Consider the following 14128-nt stretch of genomic DNA (forward strand, 5'->3'; position numbering starts at 1 on the left):
AGCTCAGCTTGCAGCTGTCACAAAGACAGTTTGAATCTCACCAAAGTGACACCAAGTAAGAGGTGGAAACCCGTTTTTGCAGGATCATTCCTGCAGAGGGATTTAATAAAAAGTCTTTGACATAAACACTTTCTGCAAAGCCTGTCAGAGCAGGAGTACCTCAGATTCATCACCTCGCCAGGCCAAATGAAAAGCATGAATCACAAACCTGAAAGACACAGAGGGTTCTGTACACAATTTGTGCTTTATTGACAAAAAAAGAGATTGTACAGTTTCTACTGTTGATTGCAAGAGCAGTGTTGATCCATCACGTCTACACAGAACATCTCCTCCTCTATTATTCTAGCTCGTATAACTGAACAGAACAGCACAGTGCAAATCGCATTATCCATCTTCCCCCTGTGTGTATCGTACACTAACAAGACAGCTGAGAACTAAAGGCGACAAGAGATTGATGACACGTGTGTGGATCAATGTGGCAGTTATGGCATCTCAACTGAAGGCATTCGACGGCAGCAGATGGTAAACAAAATCATCATGTGGCTCTGATGGATACTCACGAGCCATGAGTGAGAAGAATTGAATCAAAAACGTGGTCGGCTTTTGTTTCTCGTTGCATGTTGTCCACCTCACCGACCTCGACATAAGCTGGGTATAACTCAAAAATTATACGCGTACATGAGGGGAAACAGTCGTTACATTTTGCCACATTGAAGACCATAAATGATTGATAGAGACTTCACCGAAGTCATAAAACAAAGAGGGCCAGCCCCGAGATTTCTGCATAGCAAAATCTGGGCAGAAAAAGTCTCAGAAGAAAAGTACCAGACAAGTCAGAAAAAAGTAACAAGAAAATAAAGGCAGACGATAAAACCTCTCCCATAGATTAGTTAATTTCCAACCTGAACAATGTAAACTATCAGTGTTTATTAAAATAGCTTAAGCACACAAATAGAGCCCTCACTGAAGTGTCATCAGCCTGCTTCATGCTTTATGTGCAGCTTCATTTCCAAACAATGATTTTGCATCCTTTAGATTAGTGACACTGAAGCATAAAACCTCTGAATCATTTTTTCAAACTGCAGAGGAAAGGAGATTGCAATCATGTTTTTTTTGTGACATAAAATAAAATATTTTACCTTTAAATACTTAAAAAATATTCCCCAAACCTTCACTTAAACAGTATTTAGTACTTCCTTGTTTGAAGATTACAATCCCCATAGCTTTAAGAGAACTATACTTATGTGTGAGCTCATATCTTTTTTTAAAGTCACATATTTATAACACCACAAATGTCTTGTGTAGTGAATCATGTCTTTGTCAGACTGCTGAGAGAGAAATCAACCTTAGATCTCAGGTTAAAGGATCAGTTTTAACTAAGCATTAGTGCACCATCTAATTTATATAAATGTTAATCTTTCTCTTAGAGTGTAACAGAAAACACAACTTAAGGCCGAAACTGTCAAAATAAAGAAACATACAAGACCTCCAGTGGAGGTGAAGTCATAAATTCAAGAATCTGATTAAGAAACGAAGAATTGACACATATATTAACAATAATATGACAAATAAGAGTAACATATAAAGATTAAAAATCTCTCTGTGCAGAAAGTGAAAAGATCGTGGAGAAAGAATTCATCCCCTGCTCTAAAGTTTACCAAAGAGCAAAAGAAAGCATCAATCAAGCTTCAAGCACAGCATCTCTACATCATGACCAGGCGGCCAGAAGGGCCAGCTGGCTCGGCTCAGGTCCGGACGTACTGATCTTCAGAATCAATAGATGTAGTCTCGGGTCATCTTGAGAGACGGCATGGCTTCGTTGACATTCTGGTCCAGGCGGTGATACTCTACCGTGTTTCGGGAACAAAGACCGTCTTTCCAGCGCCGACTCTGAGCCAAGAGGAAGATCTGAGAGAGAAGAAAGAGAAGAAAAGGGAGATGGGAATCAAATTAAATCTAATAGATGTACAAGTGCTGATCAAGTGAAATTACTTCCTGTGGAAAAGATGAAAAGACGGCATAATTGGAATCTTTACTTCAGCTGTAAAACCTCGATTAACATACGGCCAGGATAATTTATAACTTCAATTCTTCCTCTGGAGATTGGACAGGAAGAACTTTTACTCCAGAAAAGAAAAAAAATGACACCATGCGTTGTCCTCAGAATAATGATCAGGCTTTTTTTTGCCACTTTTGTGAGGAACATGGATTTTTGGTACAAGCGGCAGAGCTGAGAAAGTGGGTTTCATCCATAGACTGTAAAAAAAAAATGGACGACACCTTGTTTGTCACAAAAACTGCTCCCCCTGGTGGCTAGCTGCAGTATAGGTCAAAAACTCAATCTCCCCAACCATTCCAGATGGGCTGTGGTCAAACTTTAAAAAGTTAATACACCTTGTAGATAGGGCTGGGGGTAAACAATTATTTTTAAAACGATTAATCGGGCGATTATTTTATCAATTAGTCGACTGATCTAAAGATTAATTGGACCATTAGTCTAACGATTATTTTTCTGTTGTTCAATTATTTCAAAACCATAATGTATCCCAAATAAATGCCAAAACGATCTCTCATAACAGAGTATATTAAACAACACTGTTTTGCACAGCAAAATGCAAAATATAGAATTAAACTAAAAAAAATAAAAAGGCCAGTCTGTTTACTCTTACAGTCCAATAGGGCTGCAACTAACAATTATTTTTAAAGTCGACTAATCAATCGATTATTTTTTCGATTAGTCGATTAATCACGGTTATTTTGTGTTTAAACCTAATTTGGCCTTTAAAAGGTGCAGACCTTCATAATTCAACCTGCGTGTTTCATTTTCATTGCATTTTTCCAGAGTTAGGTTCTGTCCTCTGATTGGTCAGCCCTGTGTCATGTTTGTTTGTTTGTTTATCTTTATTTCATTCATGATGACATAAAAAAATATATAAGTACTATACAAAAAAAAAAAAAAAAATCTGAAAATGAATGAAGCGGGAAACAGGGGAATTAAGTTGTTGTACGCAGTGTTGGACAGACTGCTCATTAGTGACTTTGGGCTTGTTTTCTAATGTTTATGTATTTATTGGGGCTTGCTTTGCTCTCTGTATGATCCTGCCTGACTCTCTCCCAGCTCTCCATGACAACTTGTTTAGTTTAGTTTCTCTACATGCACTACTTCCACTTCGCTCATGTGCACTCCGCCCCTCCTCCTCCCCGCTGAGTGTTACCGGTGCAGTGTGAGCTTGAGAGTGAGAGCTCCATCAGATAAATGTCCTCTCTTTTCAATAGTTAATGGAGTTTTGACACTAGTTTGTGACTCGGAGCCAATTTCAATACTTGGGGTGGGTAAAATACCGATGAATCGATGCATTGAAATATTGACTTGCCCAATTCAATATCCATTCAGCGAATCCTCTGAATCGATTCATCTCCAGGTAAATGGGGGGAGTGTGCGTGTTATTCCCGTTGTGTGGACGAGGGCCACAAGAGACCAAACAACAAAAAAATGGCAGCCAAAGTAGCAGGAGCAGCATAAAGCCAGATCTTTCAGCTTTTAAGTCTGACATTTGGGTTGTTTTATTGCTCCAAAAGGTCAGGTAGCATGGGGCATGAAAGTCGATAAAAACCAAAAACATAAAATGAACGGACTCCCACTGAAAAAATCTGATATCGGTCTGCATTCACGCTTTATTTAGAGAATTTTCAGCGCGTTACTTTCATACAAAAACACAGCTAAATAAGGCTCTAGTTCTCATCGTGCCAAAAAACGGCGCTACCTCTGCTGCAGCGCCACAGCTGGCTACGAGGCCCTCACCGCTTAGTGTATCAGTCCACGTGCGCGGCGTGCCAGATATAAACAAACGCAGGTAGTCTGCCAGGATGAATTATGCAATAACAACGTAAATACAAGTGATTAAGAGAGCGAGGACGAGAGTATCACTGGAGTATCACTGTAAGTTTAATTTAAAACAATAGCTAAATATGGGACTGCTCAATCTAAAGTGTTCAACAAAACCACAATAATGGCAAGAAATATCGGCAGCTTTAGCCCATTATTTTTATTAGCAGAATTTGGTTTGTTGGTGTCCAATTTTTTTTTTAAGCAGATAATAAAGGCAGACAATATCATGCATCCCTAGAAGCAATGTTGAGCAAAAGATAACTTTCTGAACACAACAGCTGTAGCTAACAAGATTTGTGCACCATCATCCTCAGAGTCTGCACAGTACTCACCTTCCTCTTGTTGTGATAGGTGATGTAAACGATGGCCACCAGGAAAGCCAGGATGACCAGGTGGAAGAAGAAGTGAGAGTCCTGATCCTCTGAGCTGTAGCTGTCAGTTTCCTTGTAGTTTGTCACCACGATCTGGTTCAATCCCACAGGTGACTGCATCCTGTTCACAGGCACCTCCTTGTCTTCATAGCCGTCTTGGTAGGTGTCATCCTCATCATCATCATCATCCTCTACATCATCTCTGTAATTATCCCCAATGATGGGTGCTCCATCGTCAGTGGTTTCCATCAGGTCTGAATCGCTGTCCTTCGTTGTGGGCTGGTTTATAGTGTTTGAGGTTCTGAAGTCAGAATCTGTACCCAGCTCTACGATCTCAGGCTCAGTAGGTTTGGGGGTTTTGGTGGATGAGGTTGGAGCTACCTGAGTTGAAGCTATCGTGGTAGCAGAAACTGAAGATTTAACTGTGACCTCCACTTTGGCTGTGACAGCTTTTTCCTTCTCTGTTGTTGGAGCCTCGTCGCTAGCGGTACTCTTCACTTTTTCCTGATTAGATTCACTTGTGACTGGATTTGGGCTGGCTTCCTGGCTGGTTCCAGATGTTTCTGATTTAATGGCTGTTGTCTTCATTGAGTTGTTTTTTTCAGGGACCTCCTCTGTTGTTGTTTTGGAACTGTCACCAATGAAAGTTGCAGGGCTTTTGGGACCTGTTGAAGTTGCTGGATTCTGTTCAGGTGTTGAAGGCTTTGGATCCTCCTTGGCTGCAGTCGACAAGGGTAGAGGTTGAACTGGGCCATGGTCCAGGTCACCGTCATCCACAGCTGAAAAGTACAACGAAATAAAAATGGACAACATTTTATACAGGAACAAAAATGAGGTTGTCAAAATAGTGTATAAAATAAATCACATTCACTCGTAAAGTTGTGTAAATTGTGAGTTTTACTTCATCTGAAGCTCTTTAAAAATCTAAAATCTCCTCTGAACAAACACACTGATGATCTACATAACTCTTGGTGTTTACACTCTTTGCCTTACAACCACACTGTGATCACTAAAGCAGCTATAACCAGAAAATGAGCTTGTCCTCCCACTTAAAGACCACTGTCTAAAACACCCCTGGGCGACGTGTTAACTCTGCAAAAGGAGAGCTGCAGAGTGGAAACTCACACCATGTGTTTGACTATGTGGAAAGATGCTTTCATAACAAATCCTACAACTTCTGGTGACTTAAAGCATTATTTTTGTGATCATGTGTGTTAATTGTAGAGGTGGGGGGTATATTTGTTGCACTCAAGATGTATGAAATGACTGTATCCCGACCATCGAGTGCAAATCATCACGTAAATGTTTAAAGATGTCAGTATGTAATTCTCTTTTGAGTTTCACTTCCTTCACTTTCTGTCACAGCAAGCAGCACGCTACCCCACCCAACCAGAAAACTCCTACACATGCATGTTTTTGTATTAGGAGAGGAGGGAAAAAAGTTGCTCGCAAGTGTCATCAAATTTCAAAAATCTAGCTGAAGGGTCAGCTTGAATTGTTACACTGGTGCCATTTTATGCATCAAAGGGTTGAATTCGTGGTGATTTTGAGGAGAAATAAGTGCTTCAAGATGTATACATGTATCAAGATATAACTTCTAAATATTGAGATATTGGTTTTAGGTCATATCGTGTAGCCCTAGTTTGTTGTTTCCCCGGCCCATCACGTAAATTCTTTTGAAACCCTCTCTCAGTGAATACAGGATTTCGTTTGACTGTGTTCAGTCAATCAAAAATTTAGACTATAGACTGAATAAAACATGGACGTCGACTATGCCACGTAACTCATCTGTTCCTGATACTTTGAAATAAAGCCAACCCCCGGACGCAGCCACATTTTTTGGCTGGGTGTGTATGTGACTTCCAGTCTTTCTGCAGCAAGTCTCAAACGGATCTTCGATAAACTGACTTTTAGCACTTACGCATAGACTTCATTTCTCTAAACTGGATGTTGCCCCTTGGTTTAGACACTAACGACAGAAATGATCTCAGTTTGTTTGTCATTTAAGACTGATATCTTAAGCTATAGTCAGCCTTGACTCTAAAATGTGTACTATAGCAGCTAGCAAACCATTAGCACGTGCATCTGGATGATTCATTATTATTATTAAGGCTGAAGCTTAGATGGCATCAGCGTTGTACTAGACTACTGGATAAACAACATTCCTATTACATTAAAAGCACAAGGGATGGGTATAAATTTGTCACATGTTCGTCGAACCCTCAGGCAGTGAAAGTTACAAGTTAGATAAGACATGAATTTGATTCCCATCGGCTTAAAAGAAGTGAGGACAAAAGTACATTAACCTGCTGTGTAAAAGTTGCAATAACAGGAATAAAAGACTGACAAAAAAAAGTGCTAAATGAACAAAAGGATGGGTCAAAATTTTAAAATTTTTATCACTTATCTGAAAATTAACAAATATCATCTCATTAAAAAAATTATATTCCCTATTTTTATTCCACTACTGCCAGACGGTGGCTGTAGCGTGTTTGCTAACCACTTTACATTACAGGAGAAAGAGTGGTGACCACTTCAAAGTATTAGTGTCAGTTGCTGGAAATACAGTAAAGAATTACAAGATCCAGAAATTGATAAAAACAGCAGAGACTAATAGGAATGGGTATCTTTCAGATTTGAAGCAATAAGGTACCAATGCCCAGTACCTGGCAAATGGTATCAGTACTCAACAGTACCAATTTTCAGTACTTTTTTGTGTTTAAAAAATATAAATATAAATATGACATAATATAAATATAAATTTGTGGTAAAAAAAAAAATCATTCAATAATAAAAATTTTTTTTTTCAATTTAACATACTTATTCTTTAATATAAAACCTTATAATGCTGTGTTCATGTCCAGTATGGAAAATAACCTACTCTTCGACTCCCTCACAGTCACAAGGATGCGTTTAGGAACCTAAACATGGTACCTTTTGGTTTTTCGCGAATCAGTACCCTTTTTGACAGAATTCAGTTGGTACCTAAAAACTACCTAATTCGGTACCCATCCTTAGAGATAATCGACATTCACTGCTAACTGTTCGCCTATAACTCTGATAACTCCCACCCACCTTAAAGACATACAGACCTAGAGATCCATTGAATGGCTTTAAAAGATTTGTAGCAGGCTAGTGTGATAAATTAATGGATATGGCGTGTCTCTTGGAAAGTTTGCACCTAACTTCATTTTTGGTCGTTTTTTTTTTCCTTTTTTTTAAGTTTTGTTTTTATTTTGAGTTTTTTTCCCCTGTTTTTGTTAAAGTGTTTCATTGCAACAGCCAGTCTTATAAATGTAAAGCCATTTTTTAACTCAGATAAGAAATTAGATCTCAGCCTGGCTGCAAACAGTGCCATTAAATAATGCTACATTGTGTTTGTGTTAAAAAAAAACATGAATTTATTCATGAAAGGACACCCTGAAATCATAACCAGGAGCTGGAAAAATATATTTAAAAGATCATTTATTTAAATATTGTATAGTCAGAGCTAATCCCTAAGACAAACACAGCACACTGCTGTCACAGAAACAGATCTATTTAACAAGACCGGCGCCAACTAGCAACAGCACGTCTTAGTGCCAGCTAACGCCACTGCCACATAAACAACCTGTTAACAGGATGTATGTCCCTTTGAGAGTTTGCTTTTACAGTCTCCACCTGCAGCGCTTACAGTGGAGTGACGTGTGAGCTGTTGTCTCTACTTCACCTTTCAAACCTGCTGGCAGAGCCCAAAAGAAACACACTGAAAAACTCACAAATACATCTGGTGGGTTCATTGCTGATGAGCCGTGAGTGTGATGGAGGTTGTCAACCAATCACAGAGTAAATAGTTGCGTGTATCAAATTATTCTTGAGCTTAAAATGCCAATCTCTATTAGTCATGTAATGTTTTCCATTCTCTACCCTTGAGCACACCCTGACTGAGTCTCATGCATTCACCAGCCTCCCTGAATCAATGACACCATTTAACCAACAAGTGTCAACATTATTTCATCCTGTGGGAGGAGGAAGAGGTGTTGCTCAGGCAGGGACAGGAGGGGAACGCTAGAGATTTGAGGCACGAGGCGAGTCGTCCCCACGAGAAGAAAGAGACTATTCATACTCATAAGCCATGGCCTGCATAAATAATCACTGAACAGGAGATCTTTGTGGAGGCCAGTTGTAAGCTTTAGTGGTAGCATGAAGGCTACTCAGGTTTTACTCTGGAAAAAATAATTATGTTTTTAATATTTCCCTTAGTCTTATCAACAAGTAATAAACTAATAAGATGACTCTTTAGTCCTTTTTCATTGAGACAAAATCCATGATATCTGCATGATCTAAAAAAAAACGTAAGCATGCCAGCCAACTGGGCACAAACACAGATGACATTTTAATATTTTTACAAGAGCCTAATTAAATATATGAAGTAAACATGGTTCACCAAGATCCGGACACCACTAACCTCCCTCTATTTAAACATAGGTACAAAGGTACAGGATTTAAAAGGAAGGGGATGTCCGCCATGTACAAACAATACCGATGAGCCATCACCAAGCAAACACTTGAAGTTCTCCAAGCAGAAAGTAAAATTTTCAGTCAGGAAACACAAGACTAGTCATCTTAAAATATGAATGAATGAATGAATGAATGAATTTTCTTTCGAACATGCAAAGAAAACGAAAAATAGGTCGTCACCATAAACAAACACATGCATACTAAAATTAAAAGAAAACGAAGACTGCAGCAACAACCTGCACGTGTTACAGATCTACATGCTCGAAAAGGAGTAGGAAGAAGTTAAACTTATTTAATCCTACCCCTTTTATCCACACCTCCTACAGTGATATTTTAACTTTTACATGTTTATACTTTTCATACACAGTCACAGCACAACATTTCCTTTTTATAATACTTAATTTCTTTATATGTTTTGTTTGTTTATTTTTAATTGACTCTGTCATTAACACCCTGGGTCAAACTGCTGTTCTTCATTCCGATATTTATTTAAAATTTGTGTTTTAAATACTCTTTTAAATATGCCTATGGTTATACTTTTCTTTAATTCATCTGTTAAACAGTTCCATAATTTAACCCCTGATATTGACAAACACATACTTTTTAATGTTGTTCTAGCATGGTGTATTTTAAAGTTCAGCTCCCCTCTTAAACTATAACCTCCTTCTCTTTCTGTAAACAGTTTTCTTATGTTGTCTGGAAGTAAATTGTTTCTTGCTTTGAATATTATTTGTGCTATTTTAAGCTGGATCATATCTTGAAGTTTTAGAGTTTGTAATTCTGGGAAAAATCTGTTTGTGTGGTCTCTAAATCCTGCTTTATTGATGAATCTGATGGCTCTTTTCTGCATTTTAATCAGTGTTTGGAGATTACTTTTGTATGTGTTTCCCATACCTCTAGGCAGTATGACAGATACGGCAAAATTAATGCACAATATAAAATATTAAGTGCTCTCTGGCTGAAAATTTACCTTGTTTTTCCCAGGACGGCAATGCTCTGTGCCAACTTCCCCTGAACATATTAAATATGTTGGTGGATGGGTACCTTTCACATTTGAAACGATACGGTACCTATACCCGGTACCTGTCAATCGGTACCGGCACTCAACGGTACCAATTTTCAGTACTTTCTGTGTTATAGTGGTAAAAAAATATCAATTTATTGAAAAATAAAATACATATTTTTTTCAATTTAACATATTCATTCTTCAATATTTAACCTTGCAATGCTGTGTTCATGTCCAGCATGGAAAATCTCCTACTCTTCCACTCCCTCACAATCACAAGGATGCATTTAGGTAGCTAAATATGGTACCTTTTGATTTTATGTGAATTGGTACTCGGTACTTTTGACAGAATTCGGTCGGTACCTTTAAAAGTACCTAACTCGGTACCCATCCCTATTAATATGTGGCTTCCAGCAGATTTTGTGGTCAAGAATTACACCGAGGAATTTGATTTCATTTACTCTTTCTATGTTGACATTGTGAATATTTAATTTTACATTAATATTTTTGCTTCAATGTCCTAATAACTTAAAATTCATTTTATTCAGATTTAAAGACAGCTTATTTGCTTTAAACCATCTGTTAACATTATTCATTTCCTTTGTAATTACATCCAAAAGCTGCTGTAATTCCACACCACAATAAAAAATATTTGTGTCATCTGCAAATAACACAAATTTTTATACATTGGACACATGGCAAATGTCATTTATGTACATTATAAATAGTTTTGGTCCTAAGACTGATCCTTGAGGGACCCCACAAGTAATGTCCATAAGATTTGATGTAATATGAGTAATATGTACAAACTGTTACTGGTTTTGTAAATAGCTCTTCAACCAATGCAAAACATGACCTCGGATACCATATTTCTCTAATTTTCTTATTAGTATATCATGATTAACTGTGTCAAATGCTTTCTTGAGATCTAAAAGCACTCCCAGTGCGTAAAATAGGCCAAAAACAATGCATTACCCAACAATGCTGCAATCTGAGCTGCCTAAAGACTAACCTATAGTCTTCACCATGAGAAGAATAGGTTAAGAAATGTACACCACTGACCCCATCTCAAAGTTAGAGTCCATTCAGGCGAGATAGAGCCTGCCTTTTCACTGCCTTAACTATAGCCCCACATCCCTGATGGTTCACTTCAAAGGCCTGTCTTTAATGAGCAGTAGGAGAAGTGGACTGACAGGGGGTGAATTAACAACTCAGATATATGACAAGAGCATCTGGAACAAGTCACTTTATCTGACCAACATAGGTCATTACAGCTTTAGAGACCCTGCAGGGCATCGTGAAAGGGACCCTTAAAATAACCTACAATGACATTTTCTGAGGGGCTCTGCCTAAATGTTAGACTTAACTCCGGTTTAATCGAAACGTAGGTTGTTTACTCAATGCTAGCAATGACCGTTAACCACAAATGTGGTTAAAGAGACTTTGAAGGGGTTTAAAAACAAATTTCAAGACGAAGTGAGAGCGCTCAATTTAACTTTTTTGACAGAAATGGGCAAACAATGTGCAAAAAAAGGTTACTGACAATACTTGATCAACTGACAATCCACCGACGGAATCATTTCAGATAAAACGTTGACAGAGCTGTCTGTCGCCTGTCTCACCTGACTCTCCAGTTATACTAGCATGACGTCTTAGCCGACTAGCTCCTAGCTACCTGACACTGAATAGCTAACAAGCAGTCCAGTTAGTTGGTTTAAAAACAGAATTTAACCTCAAGTTATTCGTTTACCTGGAGTGGAGTCGTTTACTTTCAGTGGCAAGCCATGGCTGATGAAAAGCTGGACGAATATTAGCAGAGAGAGGGCACAAATATTTCTCCTGTATCGCTCCATCTTTCCGCACGGCGCCATGTTGGTGTGTGAGTAACTGGAGAGGCGGGGTTTAGACTGAACACAAGACGGTGTGTGTGTGTGTGTGTGTGTGTGTGTGTGTGTGTGTGTGTGTGTGTGTGTGTGTGTGTGTGTGTGTGTGTGTGTGCGTGTGTGTGTGTGTGTGTGTGTGTGTGTGTACGGGGGTGTTGAACCACAAAACTGAAAGTGGGTGTTTGACCAGTCCCGTTTAAAAAAAAAAAAAAAAAAAAAAAAAAAAAGAGAAGAGAAATTCCAACCCATGAACTCGTGATTTTCTTTTATTCTATTTTATTTTATTTTATTTTATTTATTTTTTTATTTTTTTTTAATTTTTTTATACTTTATTTTTTTCAATCAGTCAAAACTCATTATTTATCGAATTAAATTGTCTCAAGTAATAATAGTAATGAAAACAGCACAAACAACCAAAACAAAACAAAAACAAAACGAACAAACAAAAAAGATTATTAAATAAAAAAATAATAATAATAAAAAATGAATAAAAAATAAAAAATAAAATAAAAAACACTCAGGAGGAACTATACATATAACCAATTAATGAAAAATAATGAAATACTAAAGGACTAAGACTAAAACAAATGAATACAGTAATTAAGCCGATCTATCAAATGAGTTTATGTGTGTTTATGTGTGTTTATGTATGTATATGTGTGTTTATTTATTTATTTTTGAGATACAAAGTCGTAATCATAGAGGAAATCGAAATTCTGTGAAACGTAGCTACTTTTAATCTCCCATCATCCCATCTATTTCGTTACTTTCAAATTAGACACTATACTAATGCCTTGTTTCCAGCTTTTCCTTCACTACCATCAGGTCAACAGTGGGAGGAGCTTCTAAGCCAAGACCCATTTCAGAAGTCACTCATCTCTAAGGTTTATAATAAAATCCTTTCCTTTGATTGCTCTCCACTTACAAAAGTCAAGGTTGCTTGGGAAAAAGAATTGGGTATATACTCTTTGATAATGATTGGTGGGACAATGCACTTAAAAAAAATTACACTAGCTAAACCTGTGCTCGTCTCACACTTATACAGTTTAAAGTAATCTACAGAGTCCACTATTCCAAATCTAGACTTTCACAAATCTACACCAACATCACTGACAGCTGTGACAGATGCCACCTCTCACCTTGTAACTTAACCCACATGTTTTTCTCCTGTCCGCTACTCTCTCCTTTCTGGAAGAATTATTTCAATATCATGTCGAAAATTCTCTCAACAACAATAAAAGTCTCCCCTCATGTCACCATATTTGGCCTCCCAGAAGACTGCAACCGATTTAATTCCTCTCGGATAGATATTCTGGCTTTCACTTCTTTGCTTGCAAGACGCCATCTTCTTTTTCTCTGGAAGTCAACTAAAGCACCCTCTGTTGCCCAGTGGCTCAGAGACATTATGTCTTTTCTTAAACTCGAGAAGATCAGATATTCAACAAAAGGCTGTTTTGACAAATTCTGTAAGAAGTGGCTTCCTTTTCTCAGCTTCTCACACTCTCTTCAAGCTTTACCTACTGAGTAATGGACCCCTCCACTCCACATTTTTTTCTTTCTTTTTTCCCCCTCTCTTCTTCTTTCTTCCTTTATGTTCATTATTTTATTTTATTTATTTACCCTTTTTCTTTCTCTCTCTTCTCTCTTTTTATCATTTGTCCACTTTGTTTTATTCAATTTATTTTTTGATTTGCACTAAATTAAAAAACATCCCAGGGGGCAAACTGTATCTCTTATAGCACACTATTGTATGATATTTATATATTTTTGAATCTGTATCGGTTTCTATTTCTGTTACAGATATCAGGTGTTGCTCAATCTATTCATTCCATCCTGTGCTCTACCGTTTGTCTCTGTATTTTTTTTCTGCTCTGTATTGTCTCCTAATATAAATATTGGGAAAAAAAAAACGTAGCTACTTTTATGAGAGACTTAGTCAAAATAATCAGATATTTAGTCACAACTTTGAGATACTATGTCATAATTATGAAATACTAAGTCATTATAATAAGATGATAAGGCAAATTATGAGATACTACGTCACAGTTATTATATACTTAGTCATTATTGTGAGATAATAATGAGATACTTGGTGATAATTATATACGGAAGATGATTAGGGCCACTGGAGAAAAAAGGGCCTTTTTTAATTTTATTTTTTTTTTAAACTTTTTTTTGGTTTTGAGAAAAAAAAGTCAGAATTGAGAGTTTTTTTGCCTCAGAAAAAAATAGAAATAAAAAAGTTGATTTTTTTTTTCCCAGTGGCCCTTACCCTCTTATTATAAGATACAAAGTCATTGTTATGAGGTATTGAGACAAATTATGCGACACCTAGTTCTAGAGTTTTATGAGATACTAGATCACAGTTATGAAACCCAAAGTTACAATTATGAGATATTAAGACGTAACCATGATATAATTAGACAAATTGAGACACCTGATCATCATTATGAGATCCTTAGTCACAAATATAAGATAT

The 14128-nt window shown here is 37.3% G+C and overlaps 1 protein-coding gene across 1 annotated transcript; it reads right to left on the minus strand.

Annotated features, from left to right (window-relative positions):
• Positions 1–225: 225 nt before the first annotated feature.
• Positions 226–11663, minus strand: cunh5orf15 (chromosome unknown C5orf15 homolog). The gene is made up of 3 exons (XM_074671452.1): positions 11517–11663; positions 4222–5039; positions 226–1908 (listed from the first exon to the last, which is right to left on the minus strand). The coding sequence occupies exons 1-3, from the start codon at positions 11635–11637 to the stop codon at positions 1774–1776; spliced, it is 1074 nt and encodes a 357-aa protein (XP_074527553.1). The 5' UTR covers positions 11638–11663; the 3' UTR covers positions 226–1773.
• Positions 11664–14128: the final 2465 nt, after the last annotated feature.

This window comes from Halichoeres trimaculatus, unplaced genomic scaffold (genome assembly GCF_033239565.1).
Source record: "Halichoeres trimaculatus isolate MK-OKI-2021-1 unplaced genomic scaffold, fHalTri1.1 fHalTri1_scaffold_6, whole genome shotgun sequence".
NCBI classification, from domain to species: domain Eukaryota; kingdom Metazoa; phylum Chordata; class Actinopteri; order Labriformes; family Labridae; genus Halichoeres; species Halichoeres trimaculatus.

Excerpts from the sequence above, each read along its gene's own strand:
- cunh5orf15 (XM_074671452.1), bottom strand. The coding sequence starts at position 11,637 with ATGGCGCCGTGCGGAAAGATGGAGCGATACAGGAGAAATATTTGTGCC. Across the intron at positions 5,040-11,516 it reads AGTAAACGACTCCACTCCAG|CTGTGGATGACGGTGACCTG; the intron begins GTAAACGAATAA and ends TGTACTTTTCAG. Across the intron at positions 1,909-4,221 it reads CCTATCACAACAAGAGGAAG|ATCTTCCTCTTGGCTCAGAG; the intron begins GTGAGTACTGTG and ends CTTCTCTCTCAG.